The sequence below is a fragment of the Thunnus thynnus genome, chromosome 21 (genome assembly GCF_963924715.1).
Source record: "Thunnus thynnus chromosome 21, fThuThy2.1, whole genome shotgun sequence".
NCBI lineage: Eukaryota > Metazoa > Chordata > Actinopteri > Scombriformes > Scombridae > Thunnus > Thunnus thynnus.
In genome coordinates this window covers 12,755,317-12,780,900 of record NC_089537.1, presented here as the reverse complement: position 1 = coordinate 12,780,900, position 25,584 = coordinate 12,755,317, and the positions used below count along the sequence as shown (strand labels likewise).

General features: G+C 39.1%; 2 protein-coding genes across 3 annotated transcripts; both read left to right on the top strand.

Annotated features, from left to right (window-relative positions):
• Positions 1-1,600: 1,600 nt before the first annotated feature.
• Positions 1,601-12,780, top strand: atp6v1ab (ATPase H+ transporting V1 subunit Ab). Its single transcript, XM_067577684.1, has 15 exons — positions 1,601-1,759; positions 4,813-4,916; positions 5,302-5,430; positions 5,705-5,919; positions 6,010-6,147; positions 6,245-6,396; positions 6,523-6,685; positions 8,164-8,272; positions 8,480-8,602; positions 9,672-9,786; positions 9,902-9,965; positions 10,076-10,279; positions 10,498-10,592; positions 10,753-10,924; positions 12,042-12,780. Exons 2-15 carry the CDS (start codon positions 4,835-4,837, stop codon positions 12,132-12,134), a joined length of 1,854 nt encoding a protein of 617 aa, XP_067433785.1. The 5' UTR covers positions 1,601-1,759; positions 4,813-4,834; the 3' UTR covers positions 12,135-12,780.
• Positions 12,781-13,100: 320 nt separating this feature from the next.
• Positions 13,101-25,505, top strand: gramd1c (GRAM domain containing 1c). 2 transcript variants are annotated; one of them, XM_067577682.1, is made up of 18 exons: positions 13,101-13,344; positions 13,955-14,066; positions 14,448-14,571; positions 15,364-15,464; positions 16,318-16,413; positions 16,516-16,596; positions 19,539-19,657; positions 19,744-19,900; positions 19,983-20,142; positions 20,245-20,388; positions 20,500-20,618; positions 20,732-20,874; positions 20,971-21,074; positions 21,434-21,604; positions 22,213-22,279; positions 22,458-22,577; positions 22,991-23,096; positions 24,058-25,505. In XM_067577682.1, exons 2-18 carry the CDS (start codon positions 13,968-13,970, stop codon positions 24,124-24,126), a joined length of 1,980 nt encoding a protein of 659 aa, XP_067433783.1. In that variant the 5' UTR covers positions 13,101-13,344; positions 13,955-13,967; the 3' UTR covers positions 24,127-25,505. The 2 variants fall into 2 exon arrangements, with proteins under 2 accessions (XP_067433783.1, XP_067433784.1); XM_067577683.1 differs by having other exon boundaries at positions 13,952-14,066.
• The last annotated feature ends 79 nt before the right edge of the window (positions 25,506-25,584 follow it).

Genomic DNA, 25,584 nt, shown 5'->3' with positions numbered 1-25,584 from the left:
AAGTAAATGATCTGAATACTTTTTCCACCACCGGTTAGAGGGCCATTTAATGCCATAGTTGGCATTACAACTTGACAATCAGAGATTTGTACGCAACCTGATCAGAAATTCAGCCTACGAGTCTTAACTCAGGGTATAAGATACTCATCTTGTGTGCATGTTAAAACTACTTTCATTTTTTAAATAATTTCTGTCGTTTGTCAAGACAGTATTCGCAAATAAGATTTAATGAGTATATTTTTTCATGCACTGTTATAAAAGCAAAATTAAAACACAAAACATAAACCTAGCCTCACAAATATATCTTACAAATATATATTAGACAGGGACTAATAATTCATAGATTTTATTCATTTAAACATTTTAGGTAACATTTAACTAATATGGAGTAAATAATTAATAATTAATATTATATGTGATATGTGCTACGACTCCATTTTGGCTCAAACGTCGCTGCAAAGATATTCACCGAATGAGAGATAGTCACCTCATATTGTAAGTGCTGAGGAACCATAAGGGGTTCAAATTAAACTATCTAAAGGGAACATCTCTTTGAGTAAACTTTTACGAAGGGTTACAAGTAGCTATTGCTTGGCTTAGGATCACAAGCCAAAAAGAATGGGCACCAGTGGTCTAAATGGTCTTTCACTTTGTTGATTTTAAATCTGACTCTGGACGTATACAGTAATAATACTGTGTGGGGGACCCACAACACCATTATTCATAATCACAAATACCTGCTGATATTTCAGCATAGTATAGTATTCATTTCAAATGCCTAACACATCTCTAGGTGCAGTCTGGCTGTATTTCATAGCTGCCACCAGTTGTGGAAGAATATTGAGAGGTGTTACCTAAGTAAAATTAACAATACAACCATATAAAAATAATCCAGTAGCCTACAAGTAAAAGTCCTGCATTCAAAATGTTAAAAGTATAGTATCAGTAAACAGTGTACAATGGTATTATTATTTTTTTTGTAAAATTTAGACAACATATTAAAAGTAAAAGTAGGCTACTTTAGGCAGAAAATTGCCCCCAGAGAGTATTACATTATATATTGTTTTATAATAACTTGATTATTATTATGTAAGCAGCATTTTTAATTTCGTATTTGGTTGAGATTGAGCTAATTTTAACTACTTTACATACTATTGGATAGTTTGATCAATAATTACATCACATTTTATCATTATACTGTATATGTTGAATGGAAAACTATGATTATATATATTTTCATATGCAGTATGTAAACAATACGAATATTTATTTATCTAAAATAGCTTTTTTTATCAGAAAAAATGCTTTTACTGCAAAATAAATGTAGAAAATGTACAGTAAGTAAAAGTATAAAGTACCATAAAATGGAAATACCTCAAAGAAGTGCCTCAAAATTATACTTAAATACAGTAGTTGAGTAAATGTTACTTTCCTGTCTATAACATTAAAATCTAAACCACTTGAACTACATAGGGCCTCAAATACAACATACACATCTCCAGTAAGACATCTTGGAGAGCGCCTGCTTGCTGCAGACCAACTGTCCTCTAGAGTGATCGATCTCCATCACTTGAAAATCTTTGCGGTGTTCCGGTTGAGGCGGATCCAAAATGGCGGCAGTTGCAGCGGCCCAGCAGTAAAAACCAGCCGAGCAGCGAATGACTGAAGTCAGCTGATCTGCAGTCTGCTGTCACGCATCGCAGCGCTCGTCGTTTCTCTCTCGAGGCAAGACAGTAAACCACCACTTCACAACCAGACGGTACGTATTATATTCTTGTTTAACTGTACTTTGCAATAGCGACATTATAAACTAACCTTAGCTTCAACGGGGGAAATAATTTAGCTCAGCCGTTGCACCAAAATGTTAGAGCCAGCAGTTTTCTGCCAGGCCGAGACACCAGTCTTTGCTCTCATTTTCATGATACCGAATAACAAACGGAGCTAGCTAACGTTATTCTTACTGTTAAATAAAAGTGAGGATTACAGGCAGGCTTATTTATGATTTATTGGCTGTATTTTAGACTCTCTTTGCTGAGTTAATGTAGCTAGCTAAGGTGCAGTTTCGTGGAGAGCTGTGAAACAAAATATACTGCATTGACATCAGTTTAATGGTAATAGCACACAATCGCAGCCCCTAAACAAAATGTACCATGTTTATAAGCTACCAAGTCACTAAATCTCTCATTTTGGCATTGGTTTGTGTGTAAAAAATAGAAGAAATGATATAAAGTAGCCGACTGTTACAGCTATCAACTAGCTGTCTTCAAGGAGTTTTCAATTAACATCAGTGTATCAGGATGTTTTGCCTGGTCATCTCACTTACATGTTACATTTCTGAGTGAGCAGGCTATTTTCTGATCAGACAACATGCTTTTTCTCAGTGTTGTCAACCCCACTGCCATCCTTTAGCTCAAATATTAACAGAGAAAAAGCGCATATTCAGCTCTAGATTACTAGATATGTTCAGGTGCAGTATTGTCTCTGCTTTGTTAATATGCGGTCCTTCTTCCACTTTGAATTTGCTGACGATAGAAGACTTTTCCTTACTGTCCTTCAACTATCCATCACAGTGTTTAGCCAGCATAACAGCTAAGGTCAGTAATAGGATAATGTAGAGGGGAAATTATATTTAGTATGCCCCCATGCCCATTTTCTGTGGAGGATTGTAGTCTCCAGTGTTTCCACACACAGTCATAATTTGTACTTCCCAGTTTTGCACCATGCTAGTTTTCCACTTCCTTAAAGAGCCTCATAAAACCCCGGCCAGTCATGTGCCAGGATCATATGATCAAGTGTCATGTCTGTTATTTTTTTTGTCAGAACTATTTTATCTGAAACGTATTATTTAACAAGAAACGTCAATGACAGGATTATTTACCTTTAACTCACTGTAAAGAAGCCTCTGACAAATGGAGAAAGGGCCTTTTTTTAAAAATGTCATTTTAGTTTGATTTGTAGAATTAGCATTAATCAAGCAGGCTGAAAGTTGTCTGAGTGATCTTGAATGAATGAATCATCAGATCAATAAACCTTATCTTCCCTCTGTATACTGCTCTTTTGAGGGTCTTTAAAAATATCAGGTTGATACTTGAGCTGCTCAGGCCTACCTGTGAATGTAAATGTGCTGCTTGTCTTTGAGATAAAACACACAAACAAATTGAAACTAAAGAAATTTTGTATGTTTTTGGTCCTTTTTTAAAAAATAATTTAAAGAAATGATTTTCCAGATGAACAGTGAAACCTTTTGAGGTGTCGTTCTGGCAGTTCTTGTATTCGCCCCTTGGCGGAGCTGCTTTATTCCTGCACAGATGGGATATAAGCAGCGTGGCGTAAACAGGAAGATCTCAACATCAGTGGGAAGGACAGGGAAAGGGCAAGGATGCCTGTGTGTTAGACAGAGAATAAGCACAAAGGGATAACACATTAAATTAACAGGACTGGATGGGTGTGTGTGATCTGTGGCTGATACATACAGTATACTGCAGATGAAGCTGCTCTTAAATGTGTGCACAGCGTCTGCACTCGTTTCTCTGTGGGGATGGGCTCATGTCACGACTGATGACAGCTTGTGTTTGTGTCACTCCTGCATCTAGCTGTGTGTTTAGCAGATGCATGAAAATATGAATAATAAGAATTTAGAGTTAAAAAAAAATTGAAAAAACTTAAAAGATTGGAGTTGAAATCAAAGTATACACCCATTGGAGACAGTTGTGACGCTCATGCCGTGTTTACATACATGTGTATGTGTGAAGGGGAAACAGAGGAACATGCTGCTGAGTGGGATTCCCCTCTAATGTTAGCCTGATGCGTCATACTAACTGCACAGTGCTACTGGACCTGCAGCAGAGGAGGGGGTTGGAGGGGGGGGGGTTGCCTAGTTCAGGCTACGACTCAGACCACCCTGAGTCGTGAGCCGTGATGATGCTGTATTTTCCTCGAGGTCTCCATGGTTACAACAGGAGGTGCCACAACTGATGTACAAGCACAATGCTGGGCAAATATGTACACCAGATGCTTCTTACAAAAACGTCTGTCAGTAAGAAAATTAATTGATTCTGTGCTAATTATTACTGGACTGTTACAGGCAATGAACTGCTTTTTTACTCAGAAGGAAAAAAACAATCAACAAAATGTGTCATTGTACAGTCGGTCTCAGTGATGCATTGTGCTTCTCCATTTTTCCACTGATCATCCTGCATGAATATACTGAGTTTGAAATTATCCCGCAGGCTCAGTCGCATGTAGTGCTGATTAGTTAATTGATAGAAAATTAGTAGACAACTGTTTTGAGAACTGATTAATCATTGAAGTCATTTATTGAGTGAAAATATCAAACATTTTTTCTTATGATTTGCTGTTTTTGTTTTTCATATAATTGTAATTTAGTGTATTTGGGGTTTTTCAAGACCTCGCCTTGGGCTCTGGGAAGAATCTTCACCATTTTTTTGACATTTCATAGACTACAGTTACCTGAAAATATAATCAACAGATTATTTGTTAGTTGCAGCCATAATCACTTGTCATCTTTCCCCTCACTTTCCTGATCTTACTGCATATAAAAACAAACCCTATTTATTTCCACATCAGCTCTGTGTGGTTTTGGATGAAATGAACTGTAACACCAGTAATCAAAGCACTTGTACTGGCAGCTGCTTTATGACTGCTAATAAAATCCTCAATAATTAAGTTATTTTGTTAATAGTGACCGCTGCAGCAGAGATGGAGGCGTCTTCTGTACTCCTCTGATGAACTTCCCTTTAGTTTTCTGTTTCTTAGTGTCTCCTTCACTTTGTTCCTCTCCTCTTCTTCCAGTCAGAAGAATAATCCTGTGAAGATGGACATGTCCAAGCTGCCCAAGGTCAGAGATGAGGAGAGAGAGAGCGAGTTTGGATACGTTCATGGAGTCTCCGGACCAGGTTGCCACCACACACTTACATAAAGACAAAATCATCTTTTTACATTCTCCCAGCACTTTGCATTTATAACAAAAGAGAAAGTTTGTGACAAATGAAAAGGAACTAAATACGAGAAATCGCTGAGAAAGAAAAGCTCATGTAGTTACATGTTTAAAGATTTTACAGTAGTCAAAACAAAGACAGGATTGCTGCTACACTGCCTGTGCATGCATATCTCATTCGTTGTTGTTTCCTATTTTTGTGGCGATGGACCTGTAGGTTTTAGGGAAGAAACACATAAATCTGTAACAACAATATTTGAGAACGGAGATTAAAAAAAAAAAAGAAAACAGGCTTTTTCACCTGCTGCTCTTCTGACTGATTGTTGACCTGGATTGTTTTCTAGTGGTGACGGCTACGGCCATGGCGGGAGCAGCCATGTATGAACTGGTTCGTGTCGGCCACAGTGAGCTGGTGGGAGAAATTATCAGGTTGGAGGGAGACATGGCCACCATCCAGGTCTACGAGGAGACGTGTATCCTTTCTGTTCAGCTGTGTCTGTCCTCTTTATGGCTGCTATTAGGTTTACTTTCCTTTAAGCCAACTGTATGTGTGAAGCGATAAAGCAGTTTTCAAGAACACTCAAGTGCATCTCTTTTTCTTACACTAATCTCATTCTAGTGCATTGTATTACAATAGTATACGTTCTCCTGCACCTACTGTAAACCTTTCTTTATATACAGTACTGTGTGTTCATCTTGTGCAAAACTTCATAAACATTTGTTGGGTTTTCCTGAGCTCGAACACAGCCGGTGTGTCTGTCGGAGATCCTGTGCTGCGAACGGGGAAACCTCTCTCTGTGGAGCTGGGCCCAGGAATCATGGGATCCATCTTTGATGGTATCCAGCGACCCCTGAAGGATATCAACGACATCACACAAAGCATCTACATCCCAAGAGGAGTAAACATCGGCGCCCTCAACCGAGACCTCACGTGGGAATTCACTCCCAGCAAGAGCCTGCGGGTATGTGTGTGTTCCGACGTCCAAACCTCCTCTTAGCATGTTTGATGATATTTATGTCTCTTGGTTTTTTTTTTTTTTCGCCACTGTTAGGTCGGCAGCCACATCACAGGAGGAGACATCTACGGCATGGTGCATGAGAACTCTCTCATCAAACACAAGATCATGCTGCCTCCCAAAAACAGAGGCACCGTCACCTACGTGGCTCCTCCCGGAAACTACAGCATCACCGTGAGTCCGAACTACATCCGGCTGTGTTTTAGAACAGACTGTTAGATGTAGCTTTGTGTTGATGGTGTGTGTGTGTGTGTGTTCGTGTGTGCGTCAGGATGTAGTGATGGAGCTGGAGTTTGAGGGCGTGAAGGAGAAGTTCACCATGGTGCAAGTGTGGCCCGTCAGACAAGTGCGGCCCGTCACAGAGAAGCTGCCCGCCAATCACCCGCTGCTGACCGGACAGAGAGTGCTGGACGCCCTTTTCCCGTTAGTCTCTAATCTTCCTTTTAACCTTTTTCACTCGAGACATTTTAAAATGTTCTAGCGCTAATTGATCTTCCTCCTTAATTTATTTTCCTGTACATTTTCTCTCGCTCTTTCCTTCCTCTGAAGGTGTGTGCAGGGAGGAACCACAGCCATCCCAGGAGCTTTTGGCTGTGGTAAGACTGTCATCTCCCAGTCCCTGTCCAAGTACTCCAACAGTGACGTCATCATCTACGTAGGCTGTGGAGAGCGTGGTAACGAGATGTCAGAAGTACTGCGAGACTTCCCTGAGGTGGGTAGCGATAGATAGTCGTGATGTTAGGCTCATTTTCAGGTGAATTTCGGGTTTTAGTTTGTACAAGAAGTCATGAACATTTAGCAGATCCAAGATAAATAAAATGTTATTTATTAGTTTAATCTTTTTGACTCAGTCACAAATAATTAGTGTTCAGCTGATGTTCTGTGATAGTTGATAGGGTTTTAAAATGTCGAATGTATAGTATATGTTGTGATAAGCATGACAGCATTTAGTCCCTCATATTTGTTACATTATTTTACAGAAAAATCTTATGTATTCAAATCCTCATGACATACACGAGCAGAAGAAAAGAAAGAGTTACTAATACAAGACACAAGTTTCCTTCATTGATCTGTCCGTTATAATCAAATGTTGTGAATCCTCATTTGACGTCCCGCCTGTTACCAGAGGTTTTGTGTTGCTTCACAATAATTAAGTAGAGCTACTGTTCTGTTATTGTATCTGGAATATTTGGGCTGACTTTACTCATCTTGAACCACATAGCATTTATTCATTTATAGGGGATGTATGATGCACATTTCCAGGTCTATATTTATATTCTGGGGCTCTACTAAAATGTCTTTGCATGATTTACAGTTCAAAAAACTCCTTATTTATCTTATACTGGTCCTTTATACAGCCCCCATGAGTTCAGCCTCTGTTTGAAACAGGCCGTTTTAGCTCCTGTGTCTTTAAGTCCCCCTCCCTATGAGCCCCCTCTGTTCTGATTGGCCAGCTCCTAGCAGTCTGCTGATAAATAAACAAATAGTAGTAGTAGGATTTTACTTCTTTTTCTTGTTCTTTACTCAAAATATAAACTACTCAAATACGTGTGTACGTGTTCGAGCTGAAATCTTAACCGAAATATGTGAGTGGACAACATGAAAAACCTGTGGAACAACCTGTGGAACAACCTTAGCAACAACCCTGGCAACAAGGACTATGAACAATCAGATGTCATTTTGATGGGGAAGTAGAGGTAACTTTGTAAATGAGGCGCTCAGAGCAGGCTGATCGCCTTTTGACTTGAAGGCGGCATTTTTACATAAGTTCACCTCAAGTTTTGAAACATTGACCATGTTTAACATAAATATCCAACATTATAACTGTATATAAATGATCAGAAAAAGCATATGTCCCCTTTTAACAGAGTAAACCTTCATAGTACAAAATAACTCATTACAATTTAACAGTAAATTAAGGTTCTACAAAATGTCATTATCGGTGAAACGTCTGAGCCAATGAGCTCTTTTATGAGCAGATGTTGGCATGTCTCATGATGCACTGAGGCCGCTGACACGTTTTTATCTCTGAAAGCAGCCGCCTTGATCTCGTGACATCACAGTCAGGATCAAGTCACACAGAAATCTAACCTGCCCATTTGAAACGAGCCTATTGCGATCACAGGATATCCCGACTAGAGTGATTTTGATTGGTGTTCAAGGTGACTGACAGTGTTTTCTGGCCAACAGCTGACCATGGAGGTGGATGGAAAGACGGAGAGCATCATGAAGAGAACAGCGCTGGTGGCCAACACCTCCAACATGCCTGTAGCTGCCAGAGAAGCCTCCATCTACACAGGTGTCTGAAATACTCTTTGATCACATACACATGTTAAAAGAAACTATCTGTGTAATCACATCATTGATCTGATCACAGATCGTTTACATGAAGATTAAAATCAATCACCAGCTTTACTTAATAGATTACTTTTTCACTCTCTTTTTGTGATTGTTTGTAGATTAACTCCACATGAGTAGTGCATACTAACTAGGTTTGTATTGGCAGGAATCACGCTGTCTGAGTACTTCAGAGACATGGGATACAATGTGAGCATGATGGCCGACTCCACCTCCCGTTGGGCCGAGGCTCTCAGGGAGATTTCTGGCCGTCTGGCTGAGATGCCTGCTGGTAAGTTTGGAGTCTCCTGGAGATTATAAGAAGAGCTAAATGGAGATTCAAGCTTCAGTAATTCTGTATGTCTGGCACTCTGTAATAAAACACAAACACAAACCATTTCCTCCCCTGACAACATGAGCAGCAGGAAACAAACAAGAAATGAGAAAATTATTATCTATATAAAACAGATCTTTTTTTTTTAGTGATCAGTTTACTTACTTTATGAAAGGAAAAAGGAGTGAATCTGTGAATTTCACAAAACAGAAAAGCAAAGGACAAACCTCTCAAACCTTTTTAGTACAATAACCAAAAAGGTGGTAATAATTCACTACTATTCTAATGTTTTGTGATGGTTTGTAGCTGATTTTCTTCTAACTTAAACCTTTTAGTTTGACCACTGACCGGGCGACATATCCGAAATGTTTTGTTGACGTTTCGGACATATTGGAATTGCAGTTGTTGATATTTGAAATTACATGAAGTCACAATCCTTTTTTCAACATATGGACATTCAATTGTAGATATCGGTAAACATTATTCTTACTAGTGAAAAGTGAATCACTGATATCTATAATTAAATTAAAGATATCTTTAAATCAGTTTTGACTAGTTGAAATGTCATTTCTGCACGTGAAAATATATTTGTAACATGTCAACAATAACTAGTTAAAATGACATTGTGACATGTTGAAATTTCATTTCCACTAGTGAAAACTGAATCGCTACCAGTCAGCCCTCCTGATCAAATGTTAAAAGGACTCACCATACACATTTACACAATCAGCTCTTCCAACCAGGTTGAAGTTACATTAAAATAAACTTGACGTTAAAAGGATCCGAGGTTAAAATGACACCTTTATCAAATAGTCAGGTCCACTGATGCTGAAGTCTGTTTTTTAAATGCTTAAATTCCCCTCAAGGTGGAGCCAGTATCTCTTTGCTTTGAAAGAGAAAGCCAGCATGATGGTGCAGTGTTCAATCATTGCTTGGTAAAAAGTAGAATATAAGTCAACTGTATATAAAAACATATTTCCTCTGTCTGTGTGTGTGTGTGTGTGTGTGTGTGTGTGTGTGTTAACAGACAGCGGTTATCCTGCCTACTTGGGCGCCCGTCTCGCCTCCTTCTATGAGCGTGCTGGAAGGGTGAAGTGTCTTGGTAACCCTGAGAGAGAGGGCAGCGTCAGTATTGTAGGAGCGTGAGTACAGCTTTCTTTCACTAGAGGGAGACCTTACACCGCACATCTTTTATGGACTGTAACTGAAAATACTTCAGGTTTAAATAAAATGTTAAAATGTGTTCGGTTTCTTCAGCGTATCACCTCCTGGTGGTGACTTCTCTGACCCCGTTACTTCAGCCACACTTGGTATTGTTCAGGTAAGTCATATCCAATCATCTTCCTAATCAAGTGTATCATGTATCGTCCTGTTTGATCAAAGCCGCTCAGTTCTTGATTTTATTATAAGTCCTTTTAAATCTTCTCTCAGGTGTTCTGGGGTCTGGATAAGAAACTGGCTCAGAGGAAACACTTCCCCTCAGTGAACTGGCTCATCAGCTACAGCAAATACACTCGTGCCCTTGATGAATATTATGACAAGCATTTCGCTGAGTTTGTGCCGCTGCGCACCAAGTCCAAGGAGATCCTGCAGGAGGAGGAGGACCTGGCTGAGATCGTGCAGCTCGTCGGAAAGGTGACTCAGCATAAAGCTGGCAGCACTGGTTTGATCTTTAGATGAAGTCTGATCTGATTTTCTTTTTTTTTTTTCCTTTTTTGAGTCGTTTCAAAGTTAGAAACACATTGAATAAAAAATGTCATATTCTATATCAGCTTGTTCAAACACTTGATTGATGTTTTGTCACTTCTGTAATATTGGAACACAGCGTCTGACCTGATTATCGCTCTTAACAGGCATCGCTGGCAGAAACAGACAAGATCACCCTGGAAGTGGCCAAACTGATCAAAGACGACTTCCTGCAGCAGAACGGCTACACTCCTTATGACAGGTGACATTCAACTACACACACACCTCAAGTTGGACATTTTGGAAAAACAAATGTCTGAATCATGAATCTGATTATTTCTGAGAGGTTTAATGGCTCAAAAATGTAAAAAATCTGATCAGTGATAACTTGTATCTGATTTTTTTTTTTTTTATCTGTGCAGGTTCTGTCCATTCTATAAGACAGTGGGCATTCTCTCCAACATGATCGCTTTCTACGACATGGCACGGCACGCGGTGGAGACCACAGCTCAGAGCGACAACAAGATCACCTGGGCCATGATCAGGGAGCACATGGGAGAAATCCTCTACAGGATCAGCTCCATGAAATTCAAGGTATGTGTGTGGTTTTTTGTGTATGCAGGTTATGTATCTCCTCTTCTTTATGTTTTAATAAAGTTGTTGTCAAGTAGATTTTTAATGACAAGGGTCACAATATTCTATATTTTTGTTAATATCAACAAAGTTCATGAAAAGACTGAAACCAGCAATGTATTTGTCCATCTTAATACTTTTCAGCCTACTGAAGACATAAATGTTTAAAAATGGGTTAGAAGTCTTATATTACTCAAACATTGTTGTTTTTGTCTAACACGTCTGATTTTTAAACTTAGTCTAAAAGATTTTTAGACTTTTAGACTTAGTCTCGTGAAATATCGAACAAACTCTTAAGATTTATCTCATGATTGAAACGAACAACCTAAAATAGGGAAAATTCAGCTTTATTTGAAGCATTCATCACATGACAAACAAAATTATTAAAAAATATTTGCTAAATCAGTGATTTTGGTTTTCATTGACTTTTGTCTCATTGATATATGTATATATATATATATATATATATATATATATATATATATATATATATATATATATATATATATATATATATATATATATATATATATATATATATATATATATATATATATATATATATATTAGTATTGTTTGTGCAGTAAGTCTGTCTAGACATCTGATGAAGTGAACCTATTTTTTCGATTAATGTCTTAGTTGTTTGGTCTATAAAATGTCAGATTATGGTATAAAAAGGTGATCGCTGTTCCCCGAAGTCCAAGGTGACGTCCTCAAATATCTTCTTTAGTCCCGACCAGCAGTTCACAACCAAAAGATGTTCAGTTTACTATCAACAAAGACTAAAGAAACCAGAACATATTCACATTTGGGAAGCTGGAACCAGAGAATTTGGATATTTATCTTAAAAAATGAAAACAATTCTGTGCATTTAATGTTGAGACAATCACACTAGAGAAGTGGAGAATTAATTGTGTATACGTTTCAGTAAATGACTATATTCCCCACAGTGCTTGAACGATACCTAATGCATTGAAGTCCACCCATCATCGGTGTTAACTCAGGCGCTACAGATCCTGCACTGAGTCTGTTCAGACCTCTTGTTTTCTACTCACATTGTATTTTTGTGTCGGCACAGGACCCGGTGAAGGACGGCGAGGCTAAGATCAAGGCTGACTACGCGCAGCTGTTGGAGGACATGCAGAACGCCTTCCGCACGTTGGAGGAATAGGCTCCATGCCTCTCACACCTTTCCAGTTTTCATCTCTGACCCCTCCACTGCAGAATCACATTCCACCTCCTCGTATTCCCCCGAAATCTGTGTTGCTCCCCTGTGCTCCTTTTGTGAGTGACTGTGTGAGTGCAATTTCATGTGGAGGGAAAAGAGAAAGATGTACTGTATTCATTATTATTTGTTGCCTCATAAAGGCCGACTCTGGATCCTCTGCATGGTCATTGATTGTGTGTATGTGTGTGTGTGTGTGTGTGTGTGTGTGTGTGTTAATGTGCGTATGAAAGAGGGATCTCTTCGCCCCCGTTTCTTCCTTTCTCTGTTTACATTTCTGTCTGTAGCTGTGTCGCTCTTCCCGAAGAGGATTGATGTATTGTAATTCAAAGACCATCTGTACAGAAGAGTATTGAATATAAATTTAATAAGATCAGTCTATTTATTGCCAGCATTTCAACGTGAAGGCTTTGTTGCTCTTTCTTTTTGTTTTTATGGTTGTGTTTTCATGCTGTGCAGTGTTGTGTACTTTGCTGTGTGAATGTGTAAGAGTCCGGCGATCAGCCAAATACTGTCAAATACTTTCATCATGTTACTCCCAAAGAATTCAAATGTGGGGGAAAAAAATAATAAAGTGTGTCTGCCTGTTTGACCTCATTGTTTTTAAGGTGAATGCCAATGTGGCTGAACTGGTCTCTCTGCATATCACTCATACTTCCAGCACTCTGCCAGTAGGATGCTTTTTTCACAGAAGTAATTTAACCACTTTAATTACTAGTTTTAAAAAGGTCAAAGCTTATTTTTTGTGCTTACAATTACTTAAAGTAGTGATGAAGCCAAGTGTCACTAATTATACTTTCATGTGTAGAAAAAACAACTGATTTAATAATGAAAACATCACGCTGCTGTATCTAAATGCACACCTGAGTACTTGGAATGCAAACACGTGGTTATAATTAGAGTCAACTTGTCCTCAGGAGGAGTTGAGTCGTAAATAAAGGAAGGGAGAGGTCATTTCGGAAATCTTAACTAGTTATGTGAAGAGCAATGAGGTGACAACTCCCTTAAGGTATTTTCCTCCCGGCTGGATGAGAGACACACTTAACTCATGAACGGAGCTGTTTGAATACTTCAGTGCTGCGCCACCAAACTGAGTTTTATTATTGCTCTTCAACTTGGTCGTGAAGGAGGGAACCCTGGGTCCACTCCGTGTCAGGTAGGTGACTGACAGCGACGGTTTTTTTCCATAGATGGCCCGCATGTGGAGCAACCTGTGCGCTTTTGGCGCCGTGCGTAAAAGTATTTACGCACACGTTTGACAACAGATCTGATAGGAACCTTTTATCGTCTTGGTTTTGTTTGACTTGATATCCGTGTCGACTCATAGTTTCTATCAGTCAACACAATCTGACACCGCACAGAAAGAGAAAAGGAGTATGGTAGCCACTTGAATTCTGTGCAAAATTATTTTAACCTTCTTTTTACGACACAGTTTCTGTTCTAAAAAGATTGTCGGATTAAGGGTGTTGTTCATTGACATGACTACACTTAAATGCAGCACTCCCAGTCGAACCAGTTTTATTGCAGTGATAATGACTTCTCCTGTGGGGCTGCTGGATAGCCCTGTTTGATGACATTCGCCACCGAGTTTCAGAGTAAATCCTTGAATTTAAACTTTAAAAAAAAGACCCACAAATGTTTTCTCCTTCAGTTTCTCCTCATGGCGCCACTGCAGAGATTGGATATTGAGGTGAACATGTCAAAGTTTTGTGGAAGCTGGAATAAAGAGTTGAAATGATCACATCTTTTTTTTTAAATCTAAGCAGTGCAGCAGAGCAGATGGACCAGGTATCCAACCGGTCAGGTGTGGGCAGTGATGACATTACGGATGAGTCAGCATCTTTGGCGGATGTCATGTGGAACTCTGATAATGAGGAGGTAATAAAAATTCAAGACTTCATAAAAATCAATAGAAAGATTCTGCTGACATTTTGACATTAAGGACTAATTCACTCCAATCGAGTAGTTTTAATATAACTTTGGAAAATGGCTGCCCTCTAGTGGTTCAGATTCACACCATGTTTCATCTCATGCAAGTGGGATTACTGTTGCCTCTGATGCAAAACCCAAAAGGCTAATAATGCTGTTTACCATCTGCTTAATCCCACTGCAGCCGTTTCCATCTGTCTGTCTCTTTTAACCTCCAGTCAAACTTTTGTCTACATACTTTTTTTTAATCATACAGTGTATGAGTACTGAGTAGACAAATACTTCACTAATGTCTCGCTTTATAAATAATATTCTCATCTCAACCATCAGAGCTGTGATCCTCAGGGACCGTCTCTTGTCGCACCTCAAGGCCCTTTGCCTACCTACAAACAGAAGTGTGACGAGTTTAAGAAGTTGTTCAAAGAACTGCCGGAGTCAGAGAGACTCATAGTGGGTGAGTTACAAAGCTGTGTCACATGACAGTGTCGCCTCTTAATCAAGATATTATTTTTATTATTTAAGATGCTGATATTCAGTATTTTTAATTTCACATTTTTATGGCATAAACATCCAAATATTCCATTTGTTATTCTGAATTTTGTGCTTGTCAGCATGAAAATAACTTCTTAATCAGCATTTAGATCTGCTTGTTTAACTCTAGTTAGAAACTTTGCAAAACATTATATAAAGTCATCAGCTATAGGGAAATAACTAAATATGCAAAGAGAAACATCACTTAATAGACAGATTGATGCTTTTGTGGTCAGGGAGGAATTTCCAATTACGTGAGCAGCAACACTGCGTGACAAGATCACATTTATATTATGTGTCTTGTTTTGTTTCAGTGTTTTTGTTGAAGCTGAAGTATAGCACACTTACTAAAGTAAATGAAAAATAATGAAAGGAAATCCAAGCCTCCACGTGTTAAAAGCTGCACTGTTGCGTCAAATGTGTTTCATTTTATACCCAACACGCTGTAACTCAGCATGACACAGGTGGCATTTATCTGAAACCAAAAGATCTTTACTAGAATTTAAAATAAACAGGATTCAATTACACAATGTCAGTTTGTAATGATGGATCTTGTTCAAGTTTTCTGATACCTACGGTAAACTGAGAGAGGGTAATCTCATTACAGCTGTCACAATATCTTACTACAGCCACCTGTTTTATAAATAGTGTGTCTAAGAAGACCTCAGGCACTTTCATGTCTGTGGATGATTTACTTCATGTATTTTTTCCTCAGACTACCCATGTGCCCTCCAGCGAGACATCCTCCTTCAGGGACGCCTCTACCTCTCCGAGAACTGGCTCTGTTTCTACAGCAATGTATTTTGGGGTACGAAGGTAATTAGACAGCGGAGGAGGACAGAGGGAAGGAGCACACTGACAACACATGAAAGGGACTGTGTGGACAAAGAAACAAAATACAGAAATATAGTGCAAAGATTTCATTACTGTATCTGATATCTGATCATATGAATTCTTCCTCTTTTACCACATATATGAATTTCAATACTGTTTTTTTCATCCTTAAGAGACGGGTTAACTACTAAAATTTAGCAAAGGAAAGACAAAATTCACTCCCTTGAATTGTAGGAGAAAAAATATATTGGTCTACTACAGATTGTGCAGCACTTTAAAGGAAAAATCCACCCTAAAACACAAGGTTAAAACAATTCATAGTAAAAAAAACTTGCATTTCTGAGCCCATTTTTGCTGAAAGATATATATGTATTTTTTGCAATTGCCACAAATTGGCCAAAATGAGGTTGAGGTGATGCTGATAAATGATATAGAAGCATAAATGTTTTCACCTATCCAGAATATACACGTTGTTTGTGTCAGTCCCTCAAAAGCAAACAGCAAAAACATCTTGATGTAACAGTTTGCAATCATGTGCAACAATTGCAGAGAAAGACATCCGACATACAAAAGGGGAAAAACAACCAGGAAGCTGCACTAATTACCACATTGCAGCAGCCTCAGTCGACCGTGGTTGTGTTTCGAGCCTCAGTTCACACCTCTTCTCTGGGAGTTGCTAAAAGTGATAATGATATGTCATCACAAAATAACTCCAGAGCGTAGGAGGATTTGTTGTATCTAACAGTGTGTCGTATCTAAGGGTGGATTTTTTTTTCTTGATAAGCATGCATGTACTAACCACTGTAACCTTCCACCTTTTTTAATTTTTTTATAGATTACGCTGACTCTTAAAGATATCACGACTATGACCAGAGAAAAAACGGCTCGGTTGATTCCCAACGCCATCCAGATCTGCACGAGCGCAGAGAAGGTGCAGTTTATTGTGTGATCACCATCGGAGGAGAAAAGCCATTCACAACAAGTTTCGCCCTTGATAAACAGATGATCGATAACTTTATGTCTTTGCCCACAGTTGTTCTTCACTTCCTTCTCAGCGAGAGAGAAGAGCTATCAGAGTGTTTTCCGCATGTGGCAAAACACACTCTTGGACAAGGTAAGGGCCCTGCTCCGCTCAGATTCATCTGTCTACAAGCCTCACTGTCATTTTACATCACATTCCTCGCAGCACTAATCTTGTGATCTGATTCAAAGACAACACAGACTTTGCTGTTGTCCAAAACCTTGACTGTTGTGACAAAATCCTCCCAGAGAACGAGCAAGTCTGTGACTTTATCCCATTTGGCATCACTTATCTCATCGGTCCAGAGTACAAATCATACTGCCCCGGCCACAGACTGTCTCCTTTTGAGGTTATCAGTGCTGTGCTGCTATTGCATGTAGGGTAAAGATCTGTACACAGCAGCAGGGTTGTTTATTGTTCCACCTACTGAAGTACTGTGTTTATTATGTAGGGATAATTTACCTACATGTACTGAATGTCAGGGATATAGTTTAAGATAAACCCAGCAGCTCATCTTAGCTACTTTTTTTATTTGCATAATTGTTGCTTATTGTTTATGATGACAATTACAATGTGCAAATTTTACTGTAAACAAGTAAAAATGTCTTAAAAAGTCAATTTTTTGCATGAGAGATGTTGTTTATTGAGTTGAAGTTGGAGAGCCTAGAGCGTTTGAAGTTTCTGTTGGCAGTTGAATTGTCAGTCAGTATGAGGACACTGAAAATAGCTGAAGAACAGGAACTGAAAGCAGGTGAACTTATAAATAAAAATAAAACTTTGATGCACTTTACTTGGCTCTTTATGCTACTTAATACTTCTTCATTTCATTTCAGTGGGAAATGCATATATTTGAAAGCTTTAGTTATTGCTATACTTTGCAGATTATGATTTTATTTACAGCTCACATGTGAGCTGCCCCTCAAATATGATGCATTGTTATATATGAAAGGTAGCCTGTGGAGTTGTCTTCTAAACACTATTATGCTGCGTTTTGTGGCATTACAGCCACATGTAAATCAGTGAAATAGTGTGACAAGATTGATAGGACTGTGTATCGTGTCACTGTGTGCTCATAGCGCGACTAGAGGCCAAAAACTCAACAGGGAACCTTTTAACACCAAATAGTTGTAGTAAGTAAGCTTCACCTCGACCAGCTACAGTATTAAATTACCACTTAACACATCAGTAATAATGATAATCTTGTAAATAATAATAATCCAACACCGACTTTTATACCTTTTTATGTATGTAAGATTTTGAGTGCAGGACTTTTACTTGTAATTACATATTTTATATTGTAGTATCCCCATTTTACATGAGTAAAGGATCTGAATACTTCTTCCACCCTGGAGGTGAAAGCACTTGATTAAGCAACCAATTATTTGGAGAGTGTTTGCACTTTAAGAGCAAATAGACAATTCATTATAGGCTAATAAGTAATAGATTATGATAGGGAAATAAATGCATAAAGAAGGCTATATGTAAACATTATAAGCTTTGAAGAAGAAAAAACAGTTATTCTGAATCTTTCTGTAAACAATGACTATGATTAACTAGTGAAAGTTATGACTGTATAATCTGTATAACTTCCTTCACTCGACTGTTCCTGTAGACAGGTGCTATGGCAGCCTGCCCATAGGGGGTGTTGGTCTGCTGGGATCTGAAGCACAAACACCTGTATAGAAACATCAGCGTCAAAAAGTTCATTGACCTCTCCAGGTGTGGTTGCAAGGGCTTATTTTCGTTGACGACCTGCGTCTGAACGGGAGCACTTGACTCTCTGATTGTGTCGAGGTTGAAACTGTTTACGGGACCGAAATCAAAACATAGGAGCTCTTCTCTGAACGTCTGTCGGTGAGCCAGACTTTACGACAGGTGGAACCAGCTTTTATTTACCTTTTATCTCGGTGTGAATCTGGGCGGCGCGTCAACTCGCTCAAATTCAGGACTTCCTGAGTGTGAAGTGCGCTGTGCGTCCAGGTTACAGATCACTGTCTGACCGCCTGGAGAAGCTCACTGCTGCGGGGAAAATGTACACTGACGAGTAAGTAAAGCCTATGGAAACGGATTTTAAACTTTCTCTCGGTTTTAAGCTTTATTTTAAACGAGTTACAACACCGGAAAGCGGCGCCATATGGTGAAACATTATTTACGCGTCGGAATAAACAGGCCTAAAATAATAAGACACCGTTCCACTTGGAACAACATATCTAATGTCTGTAATTTAGTTTCAGTAAAAGACTGATTGTCCTGGATATTTCCTCCGAACACCTGTAACCGCAGGTGTTCATTATTGTTCTCAAGGTCTAATTTTATTTTATTTTTTACAGATATTCTTTGTTTTGGTGACTTCTCAAGGCAGCCAAGGGTTAACACAAAAATGTAAGATGAGTATCTAAGCGTTACAGAGAGATAATAAGGTTTGCAGTATGTGCTGGTCACCCATACAGATGAGACTGTAAACTATACTGTGTTAAGGCTACATGTTTCTAGGTTACCTGCAGCTGCTTCAAATTCAGAGGCAGCTAAAATAACCAACCGTCTAGAGCAGGTTAGTCTTCATTTGGTCTATAAAATGTCAGGAAATGGTAAAAAAAAAAAAAAGTCACTGTTGCCTCAAGCCCAGGTGCAACCTAAAATGTCTTGTTTTGTCCTGACCAACAGTCCAAAACCCAAAGATATTTAGCTTACTGTCACAGCGGACTAAAGAAACCAGAAAATATTCACGTTTAAGAAGCTCAAAATGAGAGAATCATTCAGAATCAGTATTTTTTTTCCTTACGAAATGACCCAAAACAATTAATTAATTATCACAATAATTGGTGATTAGTTTTCTGATCAACTAATCAATTAATCGACTAATTGTTGCAGCTCTACTGCCATTTTTTTTGTTTTGTTTTATGTTCACATTATGGCCTCTCTTTGCCAAATCAGAGGAGTCCATATTGGGCAACAGGACGAGATTTCAACAGGTGTGTCATAACTTCATGACTCACCTGCTGGTGTGTTGTTTTTTTTTTTTTTTTCACTTTCAGCCTCTGAGCAGCTTGGAGTTGTGGCAGATGGTTAAACAGCATTATGGGAATGAACTGGGCCTGAGCCATGAAGAGATGGAGAGCTTACAGGTAGCAGCAGAAACAAGCATGCAGACCAGGTATGCACACTCCTACCTGCACACCCAGCCTTGCACACTATTATCATGCATGTAAATCTAATTTGATACCGTTTGTCTGTCTGCAGCCTGACCGTGAAGCCTGGTGGTGATGACGGCCTGGGCCGGCTAGAGCGGTCCCCTTCCCTTCGCCTCCCTGGCATGGAGCAGGCACCCCTAGAGGCCTCCACGCCTCAAAGGGAGGATTTGCCCTCCCCTCTCGGCTCACAGAACTCCACCAACGCGGTATTAAATTTAGTGTTGTTGTGATGTTGTGTGATCTTAAATCATTTTATATACCTTTTTTTTTTTTTTTTTTTCTCACCAGGATGACTCTCGCAACACCCTGTCTCAACAGCGCAGTCCTGCTCCCTCGCTGGACCGCCTCGCTCCAGAACGGGTGTCGAAGCGCTCCTTGCTTTCTCTCGACCTCAACGCCAACGAGAACGGCGTGTCTGAGGAGAGCGGTTCGGAGAGCACTGAGGATGGTGAGAGGATATAACCCAGGTGCTGGAGTTTGGTTTTGTTTTTTTAATTTATTTTTGTGTGATTACATTTTTTTTGCTCTCTCTCTCTCTCGGCTCCATCAGTGGAAGACCGAGTGAGTCTGTCCCAGGTACAGGGCCGCCTTTATCTAAACAAAGTCTTCCACATCAGCGCCAACAAAATGTTCGAGTTGCTCTTCACCGAGTCCGATTTCACCCGCAGGTTCATGAACGTCAGAAAGATAACAAGTAAGTCCCTGGATTCTGCTTTGCTCTCAGTCGTTCCCAAAACTTAATGTATCCTCCAGCTCACACAAGCATTCACGTGTGATATTCATCGTTGTCCTTATGTGTTATCAGACGCCAGCTTTACTGCTTGGCAAAAAGACGACTCAGGAAACACGAAGAGGAGTCTGAACTACACAATAACCATCAGCAACCCTTTGATTGGCAAATTCTCCACCGCTACAGAGAACCAGGTGTGTTTACATCAGTGTGAATGGTGTGTGCACACTAGAACGGATGAATACAAATGTTTTTGTGTGAATTATGGCTTGCTGATTATTTTTTTTTACTCCCATTTATCTTTCAGACGTTGTACAAAGAATCCAGGGATGGTCAGTATTACCTGGTGGACTCTGAGGTGTACACTCACGACGTTCCTTATCACGATTACTTTTACACTCAAAATCGATACTACATCATAAGTATCTCGAAGCGGAAGTGTCGACTAAGGTGAGCTGATATTTCAACTTATGGCATTTTTATATCAACTTATCTTTTGTATTTTTTTTATGTGACTGCCATTTAAAACATCTACTATGCTGCTAGGGTCTATACTGAAGTGAAGTACAGGAAGCAGCCATGGGGTCTGGTCAAATCCTTTATCACCAAAAACTCCTGGAGCGGCATTGAAGATTATTTCAGACAGCTGGGTGAGTAGAAAGCCTCATTCTCACCCTGTGGAGGCAGACAAGAGCACTTCCCTGTCTTCTTTCCACAGCCAGTGGTTTATTTTATCTCTGATCTGATATGAACGGTTTCCTCCAACACACATCGCCCTCTGCAACAGTGAATCATATTACAGCAGCTTTTTCAAGGAAGGAGAAGGGAAATATAATGGGCTGTATGGCTTTATCAGCCATTTTAAGTGCAGAGCTGTTGCAGGAAAACTTCATTTAATTATGTACATTTTCAAAGAAGTTTCTTTTTGTATTCAGCCATTAAGCAGACTGTGTCTAAATACATTTAATGCATGCCCCTTTGTGTGGGCACTTGTGACATTATGATGCAGAAGCGGAACTGCTGGAGGAGGAAGCAGAGATGAATCAAGGAGGGGGAGACTCGGGGAAGATTAGTGGGCTGCGGAGGAGGAGGCGGACTTACAGCCGTACGCTGCCAGAGCACATGAAGCCCAACAAGCAGTACGGACAAGACCCTGAACAGCACAGAGACGGCAACATTGGTACATGACATTATAAGTGATGATCTAAGCTTGCTCTGCTGCACACATTAGTTCCTAATCAATGCAAATATACTGTACATGTTGTTCAAATGTAAATCATTCTGTTAGTTTTATGTAGTCAGTAAAGCCAAAGGGAGGCATTAATCACTTCCAAAACGTATGAATGTTTTCAAATGGAGGCTGGTGCATTAAACATCCAGTTACTCAGAGAATTTCTCGCTGCCATGTTGGCAACTGTAACAAATGCAAAGCATAGAAGAGGCATTGAAAGTGAAGATTTACGGTGGAAACTGCTGCTACTGTTAATGTTGAAAAATGTTGAGATCATCGGTGGAGGAAGACACCATGTTACAGACTTATTAGGTTACACCCATGACACATCAAAAAATAGCCACATTTATATCTCTGGCTGTTGCAAAGTGTTGCATGCCACTGGTTGGAAATATCTTTTAAAGCAGAAAAATGTTGCTAATGAGTACGAGACATTTTTGTACAGACTGCAAGCCAGCCAGGTTTAGTTTTTTAACAGCCTGCATGATTTTAAACAGCCATGTGTTGTTTATTGATCTGTCTTCTACTCAAACTGACCATTTGCTTTTGTATTTCAGGCCCCACAGAGATTAACGGCCCGTACAGATGGAACATGACTGCAGTCGTGGCTGGGATGAGTTTGATGTAAGTTAACAACCTGGAAACACATGTGAAACAATGTGGTTTGTAATGCGTACCTGTGCATATTAGTTGCAGGTCCTGCATGTATTTTGAAACTGTATTGATTGAAAAGAAAGTTAAGTGTTTTCTGGTTTTAACTCTTTTCAAAACTTAAAACTCAAAACTTTCTGTCTCTCCTCAGTTTGCTGATTCTGACAATGATGAATCTGGGCCTGTTTTTCAAGTTGTGGGCCATGGAGGACGTCGCCCACCGCATGTATCTGAGCACAAAGCATCGTCTGAGGGAGAGGAGTGAGGCCAGGTCAGATAACTCTCTGCAGCTGCTGCTCTTCAGCATTCATATTTCTTTGCATTTCCCTTTTTTTTTGTAATCATCTGTCACAGACAGCAACTATATCAGCAGTTGCCATGATCACTCAGAAAGCAGAAGTCGTGGTGTGGGTGGAGAGCGGGAAGGGCTCAGTCTTCCACCACCTCTTTGTCTGTAACGTTTAAGCAGCCCACATACAAGAGAGCTCTTGTTTTAATGACTCATAATGTTGAAACTGCCTCAGTAAATGCAGTTATGTAAGTGACATCTTGCATCAGTGCCCCTCCACTCACATTTCCATAACTTTGTTTCTGCCTCTTTTTCTGTGTCTTCTGCTGCCTTTTTATGCAGCAAACATCAAAGTCATATTTTGCACATGAGAATAATTTCCATCTGTTTGACAGCGTGATGCCTGAATATGGTCCCAGGCAGGGACCAGGCTTTAGGACCAGAGAGGAGGCGCAACTGCTAAAAACTGTACTGCAGGACTCCATCAGTCTTTTAGAACAGGTAGGACACAATGCATGACAGACTTCAAGTCTGATTGTAGCACCAGTTTGGCCATGATTGTAGATATTGTGCACTGCTTTGTGCAAAATAGTGACGTTCACCGTGGACTTTTTGGCACACATTACCTTTTATTGGTTTGATGCTTTTACCTCATGATTAAGCCTCTGAGTAGTTGTTACAATTACATCTCAAATATTGTTTTTTTCTGACTGCAATCTGGGCAAACTGCTGAGTCTTTTTTAGGGTCAGTCAGGATTTTTGAGAATGCACACACTGCAAAGTCGTTGTTGTTGTTGTTATTATTATTATTATTATTATTATTATTATATTTATTTATTTATTTTATTTATTTAAACTCGAAAATCATTGAGGGCAAAGCCCTTATTTATCTGACATCGAGCAAGAAAGAAGAATCAATAAAATAAAATAGACACACAATTGATAAATAGAGTAACAACAAAATCAATTAAAAAAGGTACAAACAGAGGTTAAAAGGTTTGAGATAGTGGATTTAAAATGACCAAGAGTTACTGATGAATTCATTTTTAAAGTGCTTTGTAGTTGTAGATCAGTGTGAGCTTCAATACAAGTAGGGAGGATTTTTAAACAGAGCACTTAAAGAGTGAGGAACTAGACTATTATGTATTATATTTGTGCTCAGAACATGATTTTTTTGAGAACAATATGAAATTTATTTAAAACATCTGCACACTGACTTAGGAATGAATGATGTTTATCTGTAAACATTAAAAGCTGGAAGAGATTTGTAGTGTATTTTGAATTAGTTTAAAAAAAGCTGAAAGAGTACAGAACTTAAAGCAGAGACATACAGCTGTTTTGAGTTCATCATATAAATGCGTAGCTGTCTTGTAATACTTTTTTAAAAACCCATCTTGAGATTCTTTCAAATGAGAAATGAGATGTTGTAGTTGCTGAGTGAGTTTTCTTCTTTTCCTCACAGCTCCGCAGCTCTCTGATGATGCTGCAGCAGAACTTTGCTTTGGCCAATCAAACGGCAGCGCCGCAGTGACGCTCCCACACCTGGCGACAATGTGCCTCTTCCCTTGTGAAAAAAACAAACAAACTGGAGTAGTGAGCTGCCTCTGAGGAAACCTCTGGTATCCAGTGACGTTGCCATGTAGATGTCCCCAGACTCCTGTCATGCCACGTGTTGCTAGGGGTTACACGTCCCAAAGCTTTTGTTGGAGAATCAGGTGCCCGGATGTTTTTAAAGCTGCGGACTGACTGCTGGGAGGACAAAGTTACATCAGTCAGCTGCACACGGAGCAGTGGGTTTAGATTTCTGTCGGGTGCTGCTGTCAGCTCACTTGGCTGGCTTCTTTTTCAGTCTTTTCTTCAATGGCGGCATCGGATTTCAGAAAAGTTTCCATGTGTGCCTTCCTATATTCTGATGAGCCTCATGTCTCTTCAAATGAACTATTGTAGATACTTATATTTTTGTTTTATTCAGGGGAAATGAATCAATATTATTTAAAACAACAATTTTCCCTATTAACATTTTTGCACATATTTTAATTTTTTGCACAAGCGCCTTATAGATTCGGTCATGTTTTAGATATCTTTTTGGGATTTTTATTTTTTTGAAATTAAAATTGTAGAGTCAATAACTCAAATTTAAAAGTTTGTCCTTTTTTTGTAATCATGATAAATCTTTTATGTGTAAACTGCAGGAATGGCTGCAATGTTGCACATTGAAGTGCAAACATCAGATGAACATTCTTTGAGTTTTATAATAATGTATATGAGCCAAATCTTGTGTAAAGAAAACTCTTATGGTATGCCTTTTTTCTCTTCAAACCATATTTTTAATACATATTTGATTCATTAACTTCTAGCTCATTACTGGGCTGATTGAAAGAGGTACTGTGAAAATTAAGCTGCCCAAAGAGGTGACAAGCCTGATTTACAGTATCTACTGTAATCGCACTTGATTGTATTTTTCTCTTTCTTCCTTTTCTGCACTGAGCCAAGTTTAAACAAATGTATGATTCACTCTAATTTTAGTACTTATTTACTCTGATGCTATTTCATTAAAGGTGTAGGGTCAATGAGACTATGTCAGGATATCTCAGTACTGTGCACTTACACTGTCAACACTTCATAGACGCAAGTTTGTGCTGTGATTTCCAACTTGACATAAACACAATAGTTGTTTTTCTTGTTTTTTTTAAATCAGTTGTTGGTGACACACCATTACGATTACATTGAGCCTTGTTTGATGTTTACAGTGTTGCCTTCACTGATGTCTGTGTGGATAATTTTGTTCAGCTCTTTTTCTCACTTAACAAAATCACTACAGCAAACAACCACTTGAGTAAAATTATTGCTGTTTTGTACATTTTGTCATATAGCGATGCACTGTTTTAATAAACAATATTTCTTGCCTGACTGCTTATTTGTGCACCTTTTTTGAAGGTACAATCCTGCTCCCTAATCTTTAAAAAAAATATTATTTACATGTCAAAGT